This window comes from Cucurbita maxima, unplaced genomic scaffold, assembly GCF_002738345.1.
Source record: "Cucurbita maxima cultivar Rimu unplaced genomic scaffold, Cmax_1.0 Cma_Scf00008, whole genome shotgun sequence".
Taxonomy (NCBI): domain Eukaryota; kingdom Viridiplantae; phylum Streptophyta; class Magnoliopsida; order Cucurbitales; family Cucurbitaceae; genus Cucurbita; species Cucurbita maxima.
In genome coordinates, this window is record NW_019272024.1 from 2,535,234 (window position 1) to 2,551,336 (window position 16,103).

Below are 16,103 nucleotides of genomic sequence, written 5' to 3' on the forward strand. Positions count from 1 at the left end.
TTTTTTTTTTTTTTGCATAAATGTCTATTTTTTTAAAAAAAAAATTAAAATATTTTAATCTATCGTAAATAAAATGTAATACGTTAAAAATATTACATTTTTAAATTAGGGATAAATGTGAGATATTGAATGTTAGTGGAGACATTAGACTTTAAACAATTTTTATAAGTATGTAGAAATTTATTCATAACATACACGTTTTAAAAACGAAATCTAAAAACAAAAATCAAATAGAACCATATTTGCTAACCGTTTTATTTAATAAATTCAATATTCAAGATAATAGTGTAATATTTTAAAATTCGGGATTAGAATGATTTTTTTAATATAAATAAAATTATTTAAAATACTGCACACGTGGAATTTAAGAACAATGGAATAATTTACCCAATAAAATAGAAATGATTTTCCATTGTCACGCGCACCAACAATGTTCTAAGATACATTAGTGGTGGAGCCAAATTGTAAATACTACTAATAATAAATAATAATAAATTATTATTTTAAATTATGAAATAGCTTTTGAATAAGCTTTAATTACATTAGTTCCATTTTAATATTTAAAATTCAAAATTCTTCCAAAAAAAATTATTTTAGAGTTCATTCATATAGAAATTAACAATATATATATATATAATAATGAAAATGAAGATCACGAGTATATTAGTAGCTAAGAGACACTATCTCTGTTGGTACAAGAGACATTTTAGGAAAACTAAAAATAAAGTCATGCAAGTTTATGCTCAACGTGGAGGTTCAATGATGTATTTTGTTCGAGAGCTCTAAAAAATGAACCTTTAAAGAAGATATATAACCAGTTTTTGACGAGAACCATCCGTACTTCCTTTCAAAATTACTCTTAAATTCACATTGATTTATTGGTTGTTGCCGATTAAGAAGGTTCCTCGAGATTGAAGATGACATTTCTCAGTCGTTTTTTATATTTGACGATCTATCATTCGGGTTCTGATTCAGTACAAATATTTGAATTTTGGGAATATGTTCGAGGGCAAATTGTATTTTTATTATTCATTATTATTATCATCATCATTTTTTCCCTGAAAAAATGAAATTATGAAATGGGGTGGAAAATGGGGAAGCTCATGCACCACTCATTACACGTCAAAAACTAAGGTCCCACTAAACCCATCCAAAAGGGGTCCTTTGGAACAAAGTCAAATCCCAAACACTAATGCCCATGGATTGAAATCCCATAATTTTGATTTTTTTTTTTTCTTTTCAAACTTGTCAATTTAGAGGCAGTCATCGGTAGTGAACAATATCTATTAGCGGTGAGTTTAATTGTTACAAATGGTATCAGAGGCAGTCATCAACAGTGCGCCAATGAGTATGCTGACCCCAAGAAGATGGATTATGAGATGCTAACAATAATACGTAACATGCCAAAACAGATAATATCTACTAGTAATAAGTTTGAACTATGACCAAAGTTATATCGTAAGTGATTGAGCAGGGATGATGTTGGGAATGGATTGGTAAGTAAAAAAGGGGACAAAAAAAGAGAAAAAAAAACATGTAAATGGAGCTTTAAATGTAAGTGAATTATTATTTATATGATATGAATTATTTTATTTAATGTTATAGAAAGTATTTTTAAATGTGCTTATATATAATTTAGAAATAATTTTTTTCATTTACTTTATAATTATATTCATATTTTTAAATACAAAATTTCTATTTATATGTCAATGAATAATCAGATAATCTTATTATATTGTAAATAAAATATGTAAAAAAATAAAATAAAATAACAAAATATAGTTGATGTGAATATAAGGTAAATACTAAATTGTAAGCATTTTAATTTCTTTATTAATTTAAATAATTTTTTATTAAAGGTGTTTTTTTTTTCTAATATTATTTATATTTTAGTATAGCATTTGTTGACCCTCTTCAAATGGGCTTAAATTCAAGGCCCAAAAGTGGGCCCAAGTTTTCATAGGCGGCCTTGCTCGTTTTAATTATTTATAATATTTAGCATTTAATTTTTAAACAATTTTTAATGGTTAAAAATTAAGTTTACATATATTACTTTTTTTTTTATTATATATTTTCTTGTTTTTAAAATTTAAATTGTATTTTAAAACTAAATAAAATAGTTTTTTAACTAAGAATTTATATTATTTATTTAGAAAAGTTAAAAACCATGATTAATAAATAGTTAAAAAAAAATTTAATTTTTAAAATTCATAAAACTTATTCAACACAAAATTAAAAATTTAAAAACTCATAAAATATATTTTAAAATTTTTTAGCAACAGTAATTTAACATATTATATTTTTAAAATTTTAATTTTTGTTTTTATTTTTTTAATAATAAGGAAAATAGAAAGAGAGAGATTGGTGGGGAAGTAATAAGGTCCAGTTGGACAGGGTGAATTGTAAGACATGGCATCTAAACCCTTTGACTTAAAGTCCATCCTATTTGCCCCATTTTTTATTTTATTTTATTTATTTATTTATTTATTTGTCTCTCTTCCCTATTTTATACCCTAATTTTTCATTCCTCTTCTCCTTGTATTCCTATCTCCATACACTCCCTCCATATACTACTATGACTCGTAATAACGTCCTCATTAACATTGCCCTCTCTTCTCTCGTTCCTCTTTTTCTCGCTTTGCTCCTCGTCGTCATTCCTACCCCTCCTTTCCTTTCCGTCCTCGACGACTCCCTCAACTGCCACCACCACCACCACCATAAACCCTCGGCTGATGAAGAAGACCAAACGAGTATCGGTTCCATTTGTGACACCTTCCCAACCGCCCTTCTCCCACTAGAAACTGTCGACACTTCTGTTTTATGTGTTGACCTAAATGGATGCTGCAATTTTACAACTGTACAAGCAGCTGTCGACGCTGTGTTGAATATGAGCTCCAAACGAAGCTTAATATGGATCAACACTGGAATCTACTTGTAAACTCTTTATATAAATAATGCTTGTTGTAAATTACAAAAATACCCTTTGATTTTGTTTTTGTTTTATAACTACCCTTATTGATAAACAATAAGACAAGATTGACTATCAATATATTCAATGTGACGTTTTATTGTTTTTTTTAGTGAGAAGGTAATGGTTCCGAGATCGAAACCGAACGTGACATTTCAAGGACAAGGCTACAAAACCACAGCTATTGTTTGGAACGACACCGCCAATTCTTCACATGGCACATTTTACAGCGGCTCCGTCCAAGTCTTCTCTTCCAATTTTATTGCCAAGAATATAAGCTTCATGGTAATTTCTAATTAATTATAAATTATAATTTAATAGATTCTTCCTTTATGACATTTTTTTATTAAAAAAATGGGAAAGCAATATTTTTTTTTAATCTTCGATTATAAATAGATGATCATTCTCTAAATTAGTCGAAAGGGACTTTCATCATCCAACACCTCTCCCCGAGGCTCGACTCCTTTGGAGTCATAGTCATTTTTTACTGTCTTCGAGGAGGCTTGACTCATTTTCTTTTGGAGCTCTTTATTCGATATTTGAGGATTTACCAATCTATTGGCACGACTAAGTTTACGGCATGACTTTGATACTCTGTTAGACGAACACGACTCTCTACAATGGTATGATATTTTCTACTTTGAACATAAGCGGCTTTGTTTTGGACTTCTCCAAAAGGTCTCACACAAATAGAGTGTGTATTCTTTGATGATAGACTTTCATTATCAAAACAATATTAAATTAACCAATAAATTTTAATTCTAAAAAAGAAATTCCCAAACCCATAGAAAGGGAAATAAATAAACCCCAAATTCAGTACCAAAGATACTACCCGCAAAGTTAAGTAAACATTTTGGTGCCTTGGTAGAATGTGGCGCCAATTCCAGGGCCGGGCGTCATCGGAGCACAGGCGGTGGCGATTCGGATCGGCGGAGACCAGGCGGCGTTTTGGAACTGCGGATTCTTCGGCGCTCAAGACACTCTCCACGATGACCGCGGCCGCCATTACTTCAAGGATTGCTACATCCAAGGCTCCATCGATTTCATCTTCGGAAACGGAAGATCCTACTACGAGGTAAATCGGAGCCCTAGTTTTTTCGCCGATTTCGATTTGACGATAAATTTCTGAATCGCGATTATGAAAATCTTGCCACATTGTAGAGTTGCCAGATGATTTCGATGGCGAATCCAGTTCCGCAAGGATCGAAGTTCGTGAACGGAGCCGTGACGGCGCACGGCAGAGCCTCCGCAGACGAGAACTCTGGATTTGCTTTTGTTAATTGCAGCATCGGTGGAACCGGCAGAGTGTGGCTCGGTCGCGCGTGGCGGCCGTTCTCTCGCGTCGTCTTTGCTAACACCGTCATGACGGATATTATTGCGTCGGAGGGATGGAATGACTTTAATGACCCCGCAAGGGACCAGTACGTTTTTTTTTTCTTATTACGAAATTACCAACGTCTTATCCACTAAATTTATTAGTTTTAAATATCAATATTTATAGAAATATTAAAATATTGATAAAAAGCTTAATTTAGTCTTTATTATTAGTTTATGGTCGAAATTTAAAACCATAATTATTATTTAAGGAATTTTGATAATGGAAAAAAATTGAAATTTGCAGGACGATATTCTATGGAGAGTATAACTGCAGTGGAACAGGAGCCAACATGAGCGCAAGGGCTCCCTATGTTCAGAGGCTCAATGATACTCAAGCTTCCCCTTTCCTCAACCTCTCCTTCATCGACGCAGACCAATGGCTGCAACCCTATTAATTCTCTCCTTTTCTTTCATACATTCTCATTATTTTTTTATTAATAATAATTATTAATTATATTATAAATATGTAAAATTACTGTCTCCGTGATGTAAATAATAATGGACAAATACCAACAGAGAGAGTATTCATTCCCTAAATTAGTCGATGTGAGACTTTCATCATCCAGCACTTCATCTTGAACAAAATACGAGACATGGTTTCAATACCATGTTAAATGAACATAACTCTCTATAATGATATGTTATTGTCCACCTTAAGTATAAGCTCTCGTGGCTTTACTTTGGGCTTCTTAAAAGACCTCATACCAATGGAAAGTATTCTTTGATTATAAACGCATGATCATTTCCTAAATTAGCAGATGTAGAACTTTTATCATCCAACAATCTCAACTATAAATTAAATATTTTTATTTTTAAATGTAAAACATTAACGAAAGAGAAAAGAAGATCAAATTAGTAATTTCAATAATATTCGATTTTTTACTTTTTAATTTATTTTATTTTATAAAAAGAAAAAAGAAAATTATTTTTTTGCGAGGTTTAATTACGTCTCCTTTTCCGCAAGGCGTAAGGCAATAGATAACTCGTTCGAACTGTAGCGCCAAAATCGTCTCCCGAGCAGGTATGAAGCTCTCTGAATCTTTTCCATTGTCTTCCCCTTTTGTTACTCAATCCTGATTCATCTTCGTCCAGTTATCTACTTGTATTCTTCGATTAGGGTTTGGATTTAAGCGTTCATCGATTTTTGAGTTATTGTTTTCTTCTTTCGTTGTTGTTCGTCGCTTTTCTTTGATCTCTCGATCGAAATATCTTTCCGTCAATGTTGCATTGTTTGATTTTGTTTGATTTTGTGGAACTGTGGAGCTTGTCTCTTACTTCTAATGGTTTTATGTAGTGATCACTTTTTGGTTCTGAACTTCGAGGTCCTTCTGAGATGATCAAGTTTTTTTTTTTTCAAATTTTATTATTCTGTTCATGTACTATTAGTTATATTAATTGAAACAGATGATGAGAAGTTATTTGATCATTTGTTGGTTTTCTGCTTCTAGTTGCATGTTGTTTTCCTTGCCTGTTCGTGGCTTAGAGGCGAAGCATTGTTCTGGATATTAGGTGTTTGATGCCTGATTTTAACTTAGAAAAGTAGTAGCTTAAGTGACGTTTACATTTTTTTTTCTCTGGTTTTTATGTTGGAGATTTAGGAAAAAGAATAGCTCAAGCGAATACCAGCTGTCTCTACAATGAAAACTAACAGACCCCTAATTGCAGCTGAGCCAGCTATGAATTTGGGAGATGTTTGTGACGAAATTTGCAGTTTAATCAGGGAAGGGCTTAGAGTAGTTGCTGCTAGACAGACTACTGAAGAACATAATAGCAAGTTCAATCAGTTTTTTGTCTGTTAACCTCCTTGGTTTGGAGAGGATACCGACCCCTTAGTTGCTAAACGCTGGGTTTTGGGGTTAGAGAACATCTTTGATTGCATAGGCTGTTCAGACGAGCAAAAGGTTTCCTTTGCTTGTTTAAGACTGAAAGATTCAGCACTTTCTTGGTGGATAGTGTCAAAAAGATACTTGAATGCTGATGGGGCTGCAGTGACATGGGAGAAGTTTAAGGACTTATTCTATAAGAGATATTTCCCTAGTTCGTTGAAGCATGAGAAGCATCGTGAACTCTGGAAATTGGGACAAGGAAACAGAACCGTGACTGAGTATGATGAAGAATTCATTACCTTGTCTTCTCTTGTTTCTGAACTAAATCCAGACGATTCTTTGGAAGCTAGGCTGTTCTATGAAGGCTTAAGGCCAGATATTAGTCGACAACTTTGCTTCACGGATAACGTGTCGTACTTTGTCGTACTCCGATCTTAGAAACTCGGCATTACTGGTGGAACTGTGCCTTAACCGTAAAGATGTTTGAAGTAGAAAGAAAAGGGTAGCAGCAAACCAGATGGGAGGTTTCAGTTATGGATCATCCTCACCTTTCAATGCCTGCTTATGATTAGTTATAGTTCTCTTAAAGTTTCATTGTTTAGGAAGTTTATAATGGTAATGCTTTGTTCTTCCTCCCAAAAACTGAATTCCACACTCCCTCTCTGGTTTAATGCTTTGTTCTGTTGCTTTTGTTAGGTGGAGTTTATTGGCTTAATGCGTCTCTACAGCTACTTTATGTTCTTTGTTCCATTTCCTCACACTAACGTGTCCATTGGTAGTTTGTTCTTTGTTTCATTTCATTTCAATATAGTTATTAAAACAACATACAAATTATGAATGTAAGTATAAATTTTAGAACACATCAGCATCCCAATCGAACGTGCTTAGCACTCGATCCAAAGCCAAACGCAGTCTACCGGGCCATGAACAAGCTAATTTATTCCAAACACAAGAACAAGCTAATCTGGAAATGTTACATTTCAATCAAAAGGAACACAAAAATACACAACCAAAACGAGGGAAGGGAGGGAGTGAGTGAGCAAAGAAGCCGCGGATTAGGACCTCTTCCTCTTCAAGAACCTCATATTGCTCATCTGAACCTACATATTTAGAACTTACTTAAAAGCAAATATTAGATCCATTCTTTGGGGTTGATGCATGCATCCAGTAATTTCCATTCTTCACTTCCCTCTTCTGGTTTCTGCATATCCAAACAACCAAATTTAGAACACAGTTTTTTCCTCATGTAATTCATGTCATCCAAGAAGATCTTACATGGTCATATTCCCATCTAGCTGTTAGAGGAAGAGAAACCAAAATACTTTCAATCCGACCTCCTGTTTTCAGTCCAAATGTAGTACCTCGATCGTAAACCTGCCGTTCGAGCAAACAAGTTTTAAACTTGGCAGGCAAAATTTAAGTTATAACATGTTCTTCCAACACTTCATTGCCAGAATGCATACCAAGTTGAATTCGACATAGCGGCCCCTGCGCAGTTGTTGCCATGCTTTGTTCTGTTCAGTAAATGGGGTATCCTTTCTTCTCTCTATAATGGGTATGTACGCAGAAACCACAGAATTGGCACACTCTGTAATACAGAATTGCATACATTATCACAGAACTCAAGTGGGAGAAGAGATCAATTCATTTCACATTTTGAAGTGTAATTACCGGTGGCAAATGATAGAAGCATCTCCTGATCGTAGTCATTTAGATCATCAAAAAATATTCCTCCAAGTCCTCGTCTTTCGCCTCGGTGCTGCAATAAAATTATAACTTCAATTCGTTTGATGTTTTGGTTTCTTAAACGAACATCAATCCCATAACTATAGATAGAATGTCCTGGTTTCTTAAAAGAAGTTGCATCGTTCGTTATAATAAACATGAACAAAAGTATAAGAATGATGAAATACCTTGATGTAGAAGTAGTCATCACACCATTTTTTGAATCGAGGATAGAAGGATGGATCAAATTTGTCACAAGCATTTTTTTGTACCTAAATAAGCAGCAGTTGTGGCAAGGATGAACAAATAAGATTTAACAAATAATGAAAATACTCGCAATAAAGTCGATGTGGATGAACACAAATGCCTGTAAGACTGTCAAATACCGACATTCATAAGGATGATTATGATGCACAACTACATAAGAGACATCTCTTAACACTTGAAGGATGAAAGAGAAGTTATTTACCGAATGGAAATGCTTGACATCTTCCTCAAAGATGTAAGAAGGAGTTAAATCAGTCCCACCACCAAACCACCATTGCCTAGGTGCACCAGGAACATCTGCAGATCATGAAAATGAAGAATATATGGAAGGTTACACCCTTTCTCATTGTGAATCGTTCAAGAATCACAAATTAGTGTCCATATTGAAAAACATGCTAGAGTAGAACATGGCATGTTCAGCCCAAGCCCAAGCCTACCCTCAGCAAATATTGTCTCCTTTGGACCATTACGTATCGCCATCAACCTCATGGTTTCGAAACGAGTCTACTAGGGTAAGGTTTTCACACCCTTATAAGGAATGTTTCGTTCCCCTCTCCAACTGATGTGAGACCTCACCAATCCATCCCCTTGGGGCCCAACGTCTTCGCTGGCACACCCGCCTGGTGTCTGGCTCTGATACCATTTGTAATAGCCCAAGCCCACCGCTAGCATATATTGTCTGTTTTGGCCTGTTACGTATCGTCGTCAGCCTCACGAATTTAAAATGTCTACTAAGGAGAGGTTTCCACACCCTTATAAGGAATGTACCATTCCCCTCTCCAACCAATGTGAGACCTCACAATCCACCTTCTTTGGGGCCAACGTCCTTGTTGGCACACCGCCCGATGTCTAACTTTGATACCATTTGTAATAGTCCAAACCCACCACCAGTAGATAATGTCCGCTTTGACACATTACGTATCGTCGTTAGTTTTACGGTTTTAAAACGCGTCTACGTCTACTAGAGAGAGGTTTCCACACCTTTATAAAAAATATTTCATTTCACTCTCCAACCCACATGTAATCTCAATGACATCTTAGGACCCATTATCAATCTCTCTTTACCCAATGAGAAAATAACGTATGGAAAGACATATTTGTACCTTTAGGAGCATCAGTCTCGAAATATCTGTAGTTGAAATGCAAAGTTGGTGCAAATGGGTTCTTAGGATGTAAAACCTGCACATTTTATGCCTTGCTTAAGCAACATTGGTAACAGAACGCAGGGCTTTGAATTGCAACGAAAGCAGATCAATAAATGGAAAGCAAAAGAAACAAAAGAAGAAGAGAAGAAATTACGAACTGAGCTAATGCCGGCGGCAAAGAAAGGAATAGGCCCAGGCTTGTGATCCCCAGCAGCAGCTTTGGCAGCTCTGTAAGCATCAGGGGGCATAACTCCATACACAACCGAGACATTAACGCCAGCCTTCTCCCACACAGCACCATCCTGAAGAACCCTACTGATACCGCCGCCACCACCAGGTCTAGACCAAACATCCTCCTTAAACTTCCCCCCACCATCCGCTTCCTCAATGGCCTTGCAAACACTGTCCTGAGCATCCCTAATCATCTTCTCGAAGCGAGCCCTAATCGACGAGGAGCCGGAAGAGATGCCTCCCGTGGCCTCATCGTATTCCGTAAGGAACGTATCGGGACGGACGGCGATGGGGGTTTCCTTCTCGATTGAAACAGCCATGGTGAAATTCTGTCTGGAGAACAGAGATTTCTTCTTCAAATTAGCGAAATGGGAACCAAATGGCTTGCGGGTAGTAACAGCTAAAAACGCCTTGGAAGAAGAAGAAGAAGAAGAAGGCGAAAACGCGAAGGGAGTAAAAGGGGCGGAGGATGAACAGGAAGGAGAGAAAATGGCGGTGGACGGCATAGCTTTAAGGATTGAAGAGAAGGATGAAGAATTGAAGATCTATATAGAGGGAAGAACAAAGGAAAACGAAGAAGAAGAAGAAAGAATTGCAGTAAAGGAGGATAAGGAACCCCACCAACGAAGATTTCCTTCTCCATCGCCTAATCGTTTACCGTTTTTTTTTTCTTTCTAATTTTACTGAAATTAATAATTCTATTTTATTTTTATTAAAAAAAACATTTTATTTGTCTTTTTAATTTATTTATTTATTTTGGATAATTAATATCATTTATTCAGAAACCTGATTTCGCCCAATTTTGTAAACAAAGCATAAACATCCAATTTGGCTAATAAAATTATATTTAATACGTTATGAGGTGGGTGGCCGGAAAATACAAGGGACGATTTACCGTGGGCGAGCGCGCGTGGATTACCATCGCGTCAACACACCGTAACGTACCCAGTTACATGGTCACAACTTCCGTCAGAAACAGCGAACCGGACGAGGTTTAGCAATAAACCGGTGGAAATTAAAGAAAGAAAGAGTTGGGGAATTTAATAATTATTCAAAAAAACCCAAAAAGTAGAGGAAAAAAATTCGAGAAAAAGGTCATAGGTACTTTAGGCTCGGGAATCGAAGCTAGTCCTGAGCCTAAGCCTCGTCAGGCTTCAGGCTTGTTCCGAAGCTAGGCAGGCTCGGGAACCCAGATCCAACATCGGACCCACGGCCCAACATCAATGCGCGCATCTAGTATTCGGCCCACAGCCCTTGACCCCGCCCATTCCTTCAGTGCCAGCCCGCGCTAGTAGTCTCGACCCAGCCCAGTCTCCCCATGACCCGACCCTGCGCCGCCATCTTTGTGTACGGCTCGCCGTCGACTCGGCTAGCTCGACTTGCTTCCTTGTAATGGAAGAACAGAGATTTGAATTTTTTATATTTTAATTAATTAATAATAAAACCTTAATTAGTTCATATATATATATATATAAAGTTTTAAAATAAAAAATCTATTATTATCATATATATATATATATATATATATATATAAATAATCTATACTTCATCCATTCAGAGCATAGATTATTACAGAATTTAGATCAGAAAAAAACCCTCGATCTATGTATTCTATGAATCATCAACCTCCGATTTCCAGCTGAAATTCATCGACCATGGCGCTACATTCATCCGAAAGCCTCGCCGGCGGAGAATCAGTAATCAGAGTTCAAAACTTAGTCGAAGCACAGCCGTCTCAGGTCCCGCCCCAATACATCCAGCCGCCGCATCACCGTCCTTCCGCCACTAGCACTTCCACTGACCTCAGGATTCCGGTGATCGACCTTTTCGGATTCGATCCGGACCATAGAGACGCCGTTCGAGGCGCCGTTGGGCGAGCATCCAGCGAATGGGGAGCTTTTCATGTCATCAATCATGGAATTCCTTCATCATTGTTGAGCCAGATGAGGACTGCGGCTCTCTCTTTCTTTAGAGACTGTCCCGTCTCTGATAAGCTCGCATACGCTTGCGATCCTAAATCCTTTGCTTCCGAGGGTTATGGCACACAAATGCTCGTCGATAAAGAAGTCGAATCGCAGGCTTCGGCGCTTGACTGGAGAGATTATTTCGATCACCATACGCTGCCGCTTTCACGCCGCAATCTTTCTAATTGGCCTCACTTTCCTTCCGGTTACAGGGAGCTTATGGCTCAGTACAGCGATTGTATGAAATTGCTTGCTCAGCGGCTCCTAGCCGTTATCTCTGAAAGTATTGGGCTGCCTTCGTCGTGGATGGAGGATGCCATCACTGGGATGGGTGGGGAAGAAAATTTTTATCAGAATATTACTGTCAGTTATTACCCTCCATGTCCTCAGCCTGGCTTGACGCTTGGTCTGCAAACCCATTCCGACATTGGCGCCATCACTCTACTAATACAAGATGATGTTGAGGGCCTTCAGGTTCTCAGCGGGCAAGGAGATTGGGTCACTGTTCAGTCTCTGTCTCCTAATGCCATTATCGTCATTTTGGCCGACCAAACTGAGGTTAGATTATGCCTCCGTTTCAATTTTTTGTCTTATCTTTGATGAACCAGCATTTGCAAAATCCATCATCTGCTTTGATGTTATTCGTTCCTCTGAATTATCCATGCCCGGTGAATGGCAATTAGCAGGCAAGCTTATGTTCTGTTTCCTTTAGTCCAGCTACTGAATTATAACGAAGTAAGAGACTAAATAAGTATGGAGGAGGAGCTATATGTAAATTATCCAAGTGACTATTGGGGAATGGATATAGAATTTCAAGTAGTTTTTCTTTCTAAATTTTTTTGAATCAAAATAACCGTGGGAATCATCATGACATCTCACCCTCTCAAGGAAATAGTAGAATGAGAACGATTCAGGACTGATGAATTTACTTGGGTGCCAATCAGTTGTTTAATGAAAAACATGGTATTAGCCACAGAACAATGGTCCAGGCTCATGTATTTTGTGAATTGAATTGGGTTCTTGCCCTTCCATACTGCACTCTTTACCCTAGCTAGTATCTTCAGTCTACTGATTGTTTATCTGCAAGTTAGTAGAACGTCATCCTCAGAACTCAAGAAATCCCTTGACTCTTGAGTTTTACTTTTAGCTTCCCTTGGAATGGTCAAAATTCACGTGTTATATAGACTTTACGTTTTACCAGCGGCTTCTATATGATGTCAACTCCAGTATTGACTAGCCCATCTCTCTCTCTCTTCAAGCTTTGGAACAAGATCAAAGTTTGAGGGGCCATAATAGACCATCCATACATGAGGAAGAAGAATAGCTTATAGCTCTACACAAGATGATGGTGGGGTAATCGTCTAATGAACTCTTTGCACTTGAGTCTACGGTGGAGGTCAGTTCAGTAATTAGGTGTAGGATTGTCTTTTTTGTTTTAAATTCTATTTTTTCTCATCACACCCAAGCACTGCTATTTTATTAAGTGAAGAGAAGGTGGTGGGGGAGTTTGCAGAATTTTGGAAATATTCTGCTTGGGAAAAACTTGGATGTCTCAAATTCTCTAGGGAGTTAATTTCCTAGAGGTTGTAGTCTGATCCTAGCATGTTAGAAGTCGTAAGGTACTAATTCTTTTTTCTGATATCATCTTCCTGTATTTGAGTACTCATTAAGCAGACGTCAATATGGTGCTGATTGCTCAGGAGCCCATGTTTGGTTTTATGGATGAGAAGCCTTACACATCTTGGCAGTGCTTTTCCTCACCATATCTAGTAGAGTGAATCTCCCCGGTGATATTGGCCACGCGTAGGATACTAGGGATGTATCCTTTGCTGTTGCTACTCCTAGGTTTAAACCCTTTCAGCTTGGTGATGCCTTTGACTGGAAGAAGAGGTCGGTTGGGGCTCTCTTTTGACAGGAAGTTCCATGCTCCTTTCAAGATTGGTGCTTGATCAGAGTACTTATGCTCATGGGTGGGGTAGATTAGAGAACAGCTGCATAAGATATTTGGTACTGCTTGGTTAGTGGCCCTTGAATCTTATCACGGGGTCCTTCTAGTTCTCTTCACTGACTTCCACTAATGATGCGTCTTTCTCTATAGTGTGAAAATTGTGCATTGTACTCTCTGATCATCTTGCAATTGCATGTACTAACTAATTCGAAATGTGTGAACTGGATTATTTGACTGCTCATGAAGAGTGTGTGGGTTGCTGTGGTGGGTAGTACACGTTTCTTTTTTAGATTCCAGGTTTGAACGTGAATAGGAAACCCACTTGCTTGCATGTCTTGTGAAATTAGAGTTTATGTTTTTGGCTTCTATCTGTAGCTACTGGCTGAGAATATGGCAATGGGGTTGCACACCCCACCTGATTAAGGATTTGGCATGTACCACTTTTGCTGTAATGGCTTGGGAATTAAATATCATTGTGGGTGGCTGTCGTTTTGAGATTAGAGTGCTCCCACTAGGCTTAATGAGGATTTGTCTTCTATGGAGCCATTGTTTGTTAAGAATTAGGCCAATGGGGAACATCCTGTTCCAATTTTAGCTAAGCATTTTGCTGTGTAGCATGACTCTTGCATATCTCAAGATGGAGCAAGACAACCAAGTTGCTGGCCTCGATAATCAATTTACATTGTCATTGTATAAACGGTACAGTGAGACTATCCTGTATTATCAAAATTATGACCTGTAAAAGTTTCCTCTATATGTGAGTTTCAGCTGGGAGTCTAGTGGAGCTTGAACAACCCAACCGATAACATAGAAATTTCCTCAATCTCTCCAGATGTCCTCTCTGAGCTTCGCTGATTTATATGTTTCTCTGCATCGGTTTTTGAGGTTGTGTACAAATGATGAAGGATTAAGGACCCGGACACCAATTTGAGACTTAGGATCCTACTTTTTGTTTGTTCTTAACATATCTAAAGTTGAGCGCCTGCCTTTTGTTTGTTTGTCATGAAGGAAGTTGGTACCCACCTCAATTAGTCATCAATCCATGTTGAAACTTGCTTATGACGGTTTTTCCTGTCTACTCAATAGTTGGCCTAGATGTTCTTAAATCTCCCATGCTCCCAGCCTCATAATTAAAGTAGAACTTTGTCAAGAAAGGCATTGCTTGCAAACATTTGTATGGCTTGATATGATCATACAGGCATGTCTATAGCTTCTATCTATCAACACCAGCATTTTGTTTTTACAGTTACTAATATGTTTGACATTTTTGCTTCACTGATAATGTGTCTGGCCACCCTGTTTATGTGTGAGGAGTTTCTCTTTTCTTCTATAACTTATTCAATATTTGGTTCTATTATCAAGATAATTAGGAACTTCAATCGCATACGATTGCATGCAGATTTTAACTAATGGAAAGTGCAAGAGTGCGGAGCATAGAGTGACTACAAACTCTAGCAGGGCAAGACTCTCGATCTCTGCTTTTCATGATCCACCGAAGTCAGTAAAAATATCTCCGGCTGCAGAGCTTGTCAGTGAGTCTTCCCCCCTTAGATACCGCGAAGTTATTTTTGGAGATTATACATCATCATGGTACTCAAACGGCCCTCAAGGAAGAAGAAATCTGGATGCAATCAAGCTTCACAACTAGGTATTGTAATTCCTGTCCTCTTGTTGTTTCCTTTCCTGATGGTTTCACTTTTCTTCTGCTTGATTTCTGTTCTCTTTAGTGTGCATTGAAAAAAATTCAGCATCTTTATGAATCAAATTTGAACAATCTGTCTAAGATTCTAATGGGAGTTAGGGAGCGAGATATTTAACGTCTCTACTAGTCTGTTTGAAATGAATTTCTAAGTGCTTAACATCTTGACGAGTCTGTATAAAGTGTTCTTACGTATTTTTAGAGTCTAGAAAGTTATTCCAAATAGACCCTACATTATGTTATTGTCACTCGGCTCCTGCCCTTTCTTTGTGGAAGCTAAATAGGAGCGAGAAAGAGATCGAAGTTTTTGAAATTTTTTCTTGACGGGTGCATGTAGCTTGATTTGTGTAGCTTCATATGTTAGCAGGGAATCACATGCCTCATAAATTTTTTCTCGACAAGGCAAGTTTATTCTTTGCAGCTTCTTCAAGTTCTCCTAAACAAGGTTTGAAGATCAGTTGACAATGGAGAGAAGAATAAGATTCTTTGCATCTTCCTCAACTCAAGATTCTTACCAATCCATATCCATATGGTAGAATCTCAAATCAAATGAAACATTGATTACATATGAACTTGTTCGATACCGATGGCTGCGTGTAGAAGAATGGTTCTCAACTACTCGAAAAGAAAGATACACCGTAATCGATGTTGAATGTAGTTTCATTTGAATTCTTGAAAGGTCTGGACTTTGAAGACTAGGTCAACTTCATCACCACGAAAATGACATGTCATTTTGAGTCCTATGCTTTCGATAATATTCTATTTAGTTCTCCTATTTTCCATGAATCTGAAAAAAGAAAGAAAAAAAATATATATATGTCTTCACTTTTCATAAGGTTTTTATGTTACCGATTCCTCTAGAAATTTGATAAATAAATTCGGAAGTGATTATTATTATGAAAATGAACTTTAATAAATAAATAAATAAATAAATAAAAAAAAAAAAAAAAAAA

General features: G+C 37.2%; 3 protein-coding genes and 1 long non-coding RNA gene across 7 annotated transcripts; 3 read left to right on the forward strand and 1 right to left on the reverse strand.

Annotated features, from left to right (window-relative positions):
* The first annotated feature begins 2,544 nt into the window (after nt 1-2,544).
* Nucleotides 2,545-4,842, forward strand: LOC111483170 (probable pectinesterase 8). The gene is made up of 5 exons (XM_023129324.1): nt 2,545-2,934; nt 3,082-3,253; nt 3,837-4,043; nt 4,130-4,389; nt 4,590-4,842. Exons 1-5 carry the CDS (start codon nt 2,576-2,578, stop codon nt 4,738-4,740), a joined length of 1,149 nt encoding a protein of 382 aa, XP_022985092.1. The 5' UTR covers nt 2,545-2,575; the 3' UTR covers nt 4,741-4,842.
* Nucleotides 4,843-5,301: 459 nt separating this feature from the next.
* Nucleotides 5,302-6,966, forward strand: LOC111483173. 2 transcript variants are annotated; one of them, XR_002718323.1, is made up of 2 exons: nt 5,302-5,366; nt 5,944-6,966. It is a non-coding gene; the product is annotated as an uncharacterized LOC111483173 (long non-coding RNA). The 2 variants fall into 2 exon arrangements; XR_002718322.1 differs by having other exon boundaries at nt 5,309-5,366; nt 5,938-6,966.
* Nucleotides 6,967-7,085: 119 nt separating this feature from the next.
* LOC111483169 (oxygen-dependent coproporphyrinogen-III oxidase, chloroplastic) lies at nt 7,086-10,157 on the reverse strand. Its single transcript, XM_023129322.1, has 8 exons — nt 9,467-10,157; nt 9,267-9,342; nt 8,366-8,460; nt 8,085-8,168; nt 7,843-7,930; nt 7,635-7,759; nt 7,447-7,545; nt 7,086-7,372 (listed from the first exon to the last, which is right to left on the reverse strand). The coding sequence occupies exons 1-8, from the start codon at nt 10,043-10,045 to the stop codon at nt 7,304-7,306; spliced, it is 1,215 nt and encodes a 404-aa protein (XP_022985090.1). The 5' UTR covers nt 10,046-10,157; the 3' UTR covers nt 7,086-7,303.
* A 936-nt stretch (nt 10,158-11,093) lies between these two features.
* Nucleotides 11,094-15,942, forward strand: LOC111483171 (probable 2-oxoglutarate-dependent dioxygenase ANS). Of its 3 annotated transcripts, none has more exons than XM_023129327.1 (3): nt 11,094-12,061; nt 14,851-15,099; nt 15,488-15,942. In XM_023129327.1, the coding sequence occupies exons 1-2, from the start codon at nt 11,195-11,197 to the stop codon at nt 15,097-15,099; spliced, it is 1,116 nt and encodes a 371-aa protein (XP_022985095.1). In that variant the 5' UTR covers nt 11,094-11,194; the 3' UTR covers nt 15,488-15,942. The 3 variants fall into 3 exon arrangements, with proteins under 3 accessions (XP_022985095.1, XP_022985093.1, XP_022985094.1); XM_023129325.1 differs by having other exon boundaries at nt 15,518-15,942; XM_023129326.1 differs by having other exon boundaries at nt 15,572-15,942.
* The last annotated feature ends 161 nt before the right edge of the window (nt 15,943-16,103 follow it).

Excerpts from the sequence above, each read along its gene's own strand:
- LOC111483170 (XM_023129324.1), top strand. The coding sequence starts at position 2,576 with ATGACTCGTAATAACGTCCTCATTAACATTGCCCTCTCTTCTCTCGTT. Across the intron at positions 3,254-3,836 it reads CCAAGAATATAAGCTTCATG|AATGTGGCGCCAATTCCAGG; the intron begins GTAATTTCTAAT and ends GTGCCTTGGTAG. Across the intron at positions 4,044-4,129 it reads ACGGAAGATCCTACTACGAG|AGTTGCCAGATGATTTCGAT; the intron begins GTAAATCGGAGC and ends GCCACATTGTAG.
- LOC111483169 (XM_023129322.1), bottom strand. The coding sequence starts at position 10,045 with ATGCCGTCCACCGCCATTTTCTCTCCTTCCTGTTCATCCTCCGCCCCT. Across the intron at positions 9,343-9,466 it reads TTGCCGCCGGCATTAGCTCA|GTTTTACATCCTAAGAACCC; the intron begins GTTCGTAATTTC and ends TAAAATGTGCAG. Across the intron at positions 7,931-8,084 it reads ATGACTACTTCTACATCAAG|CACCGAGGCGAAAGACGAGG; the intron begins GTATTTCATCAT and ends ATTTTATTGCAG.
- LOC111483171 (XM_023129327.1), top strand. The coding sequence starts at position 11,195 with ATGGCGCTACATTCATCCGAAAGCCTCGCCGGCGGAGAATCAGTAATC. Across the intron at positions 12,062-14,850 it reads TTTTGGCCGACCAAACTGAG|ATTTTAACTAATGGAAAGTG; the intron begins GTTAGATTATGC and ends GATTGCATGCAG.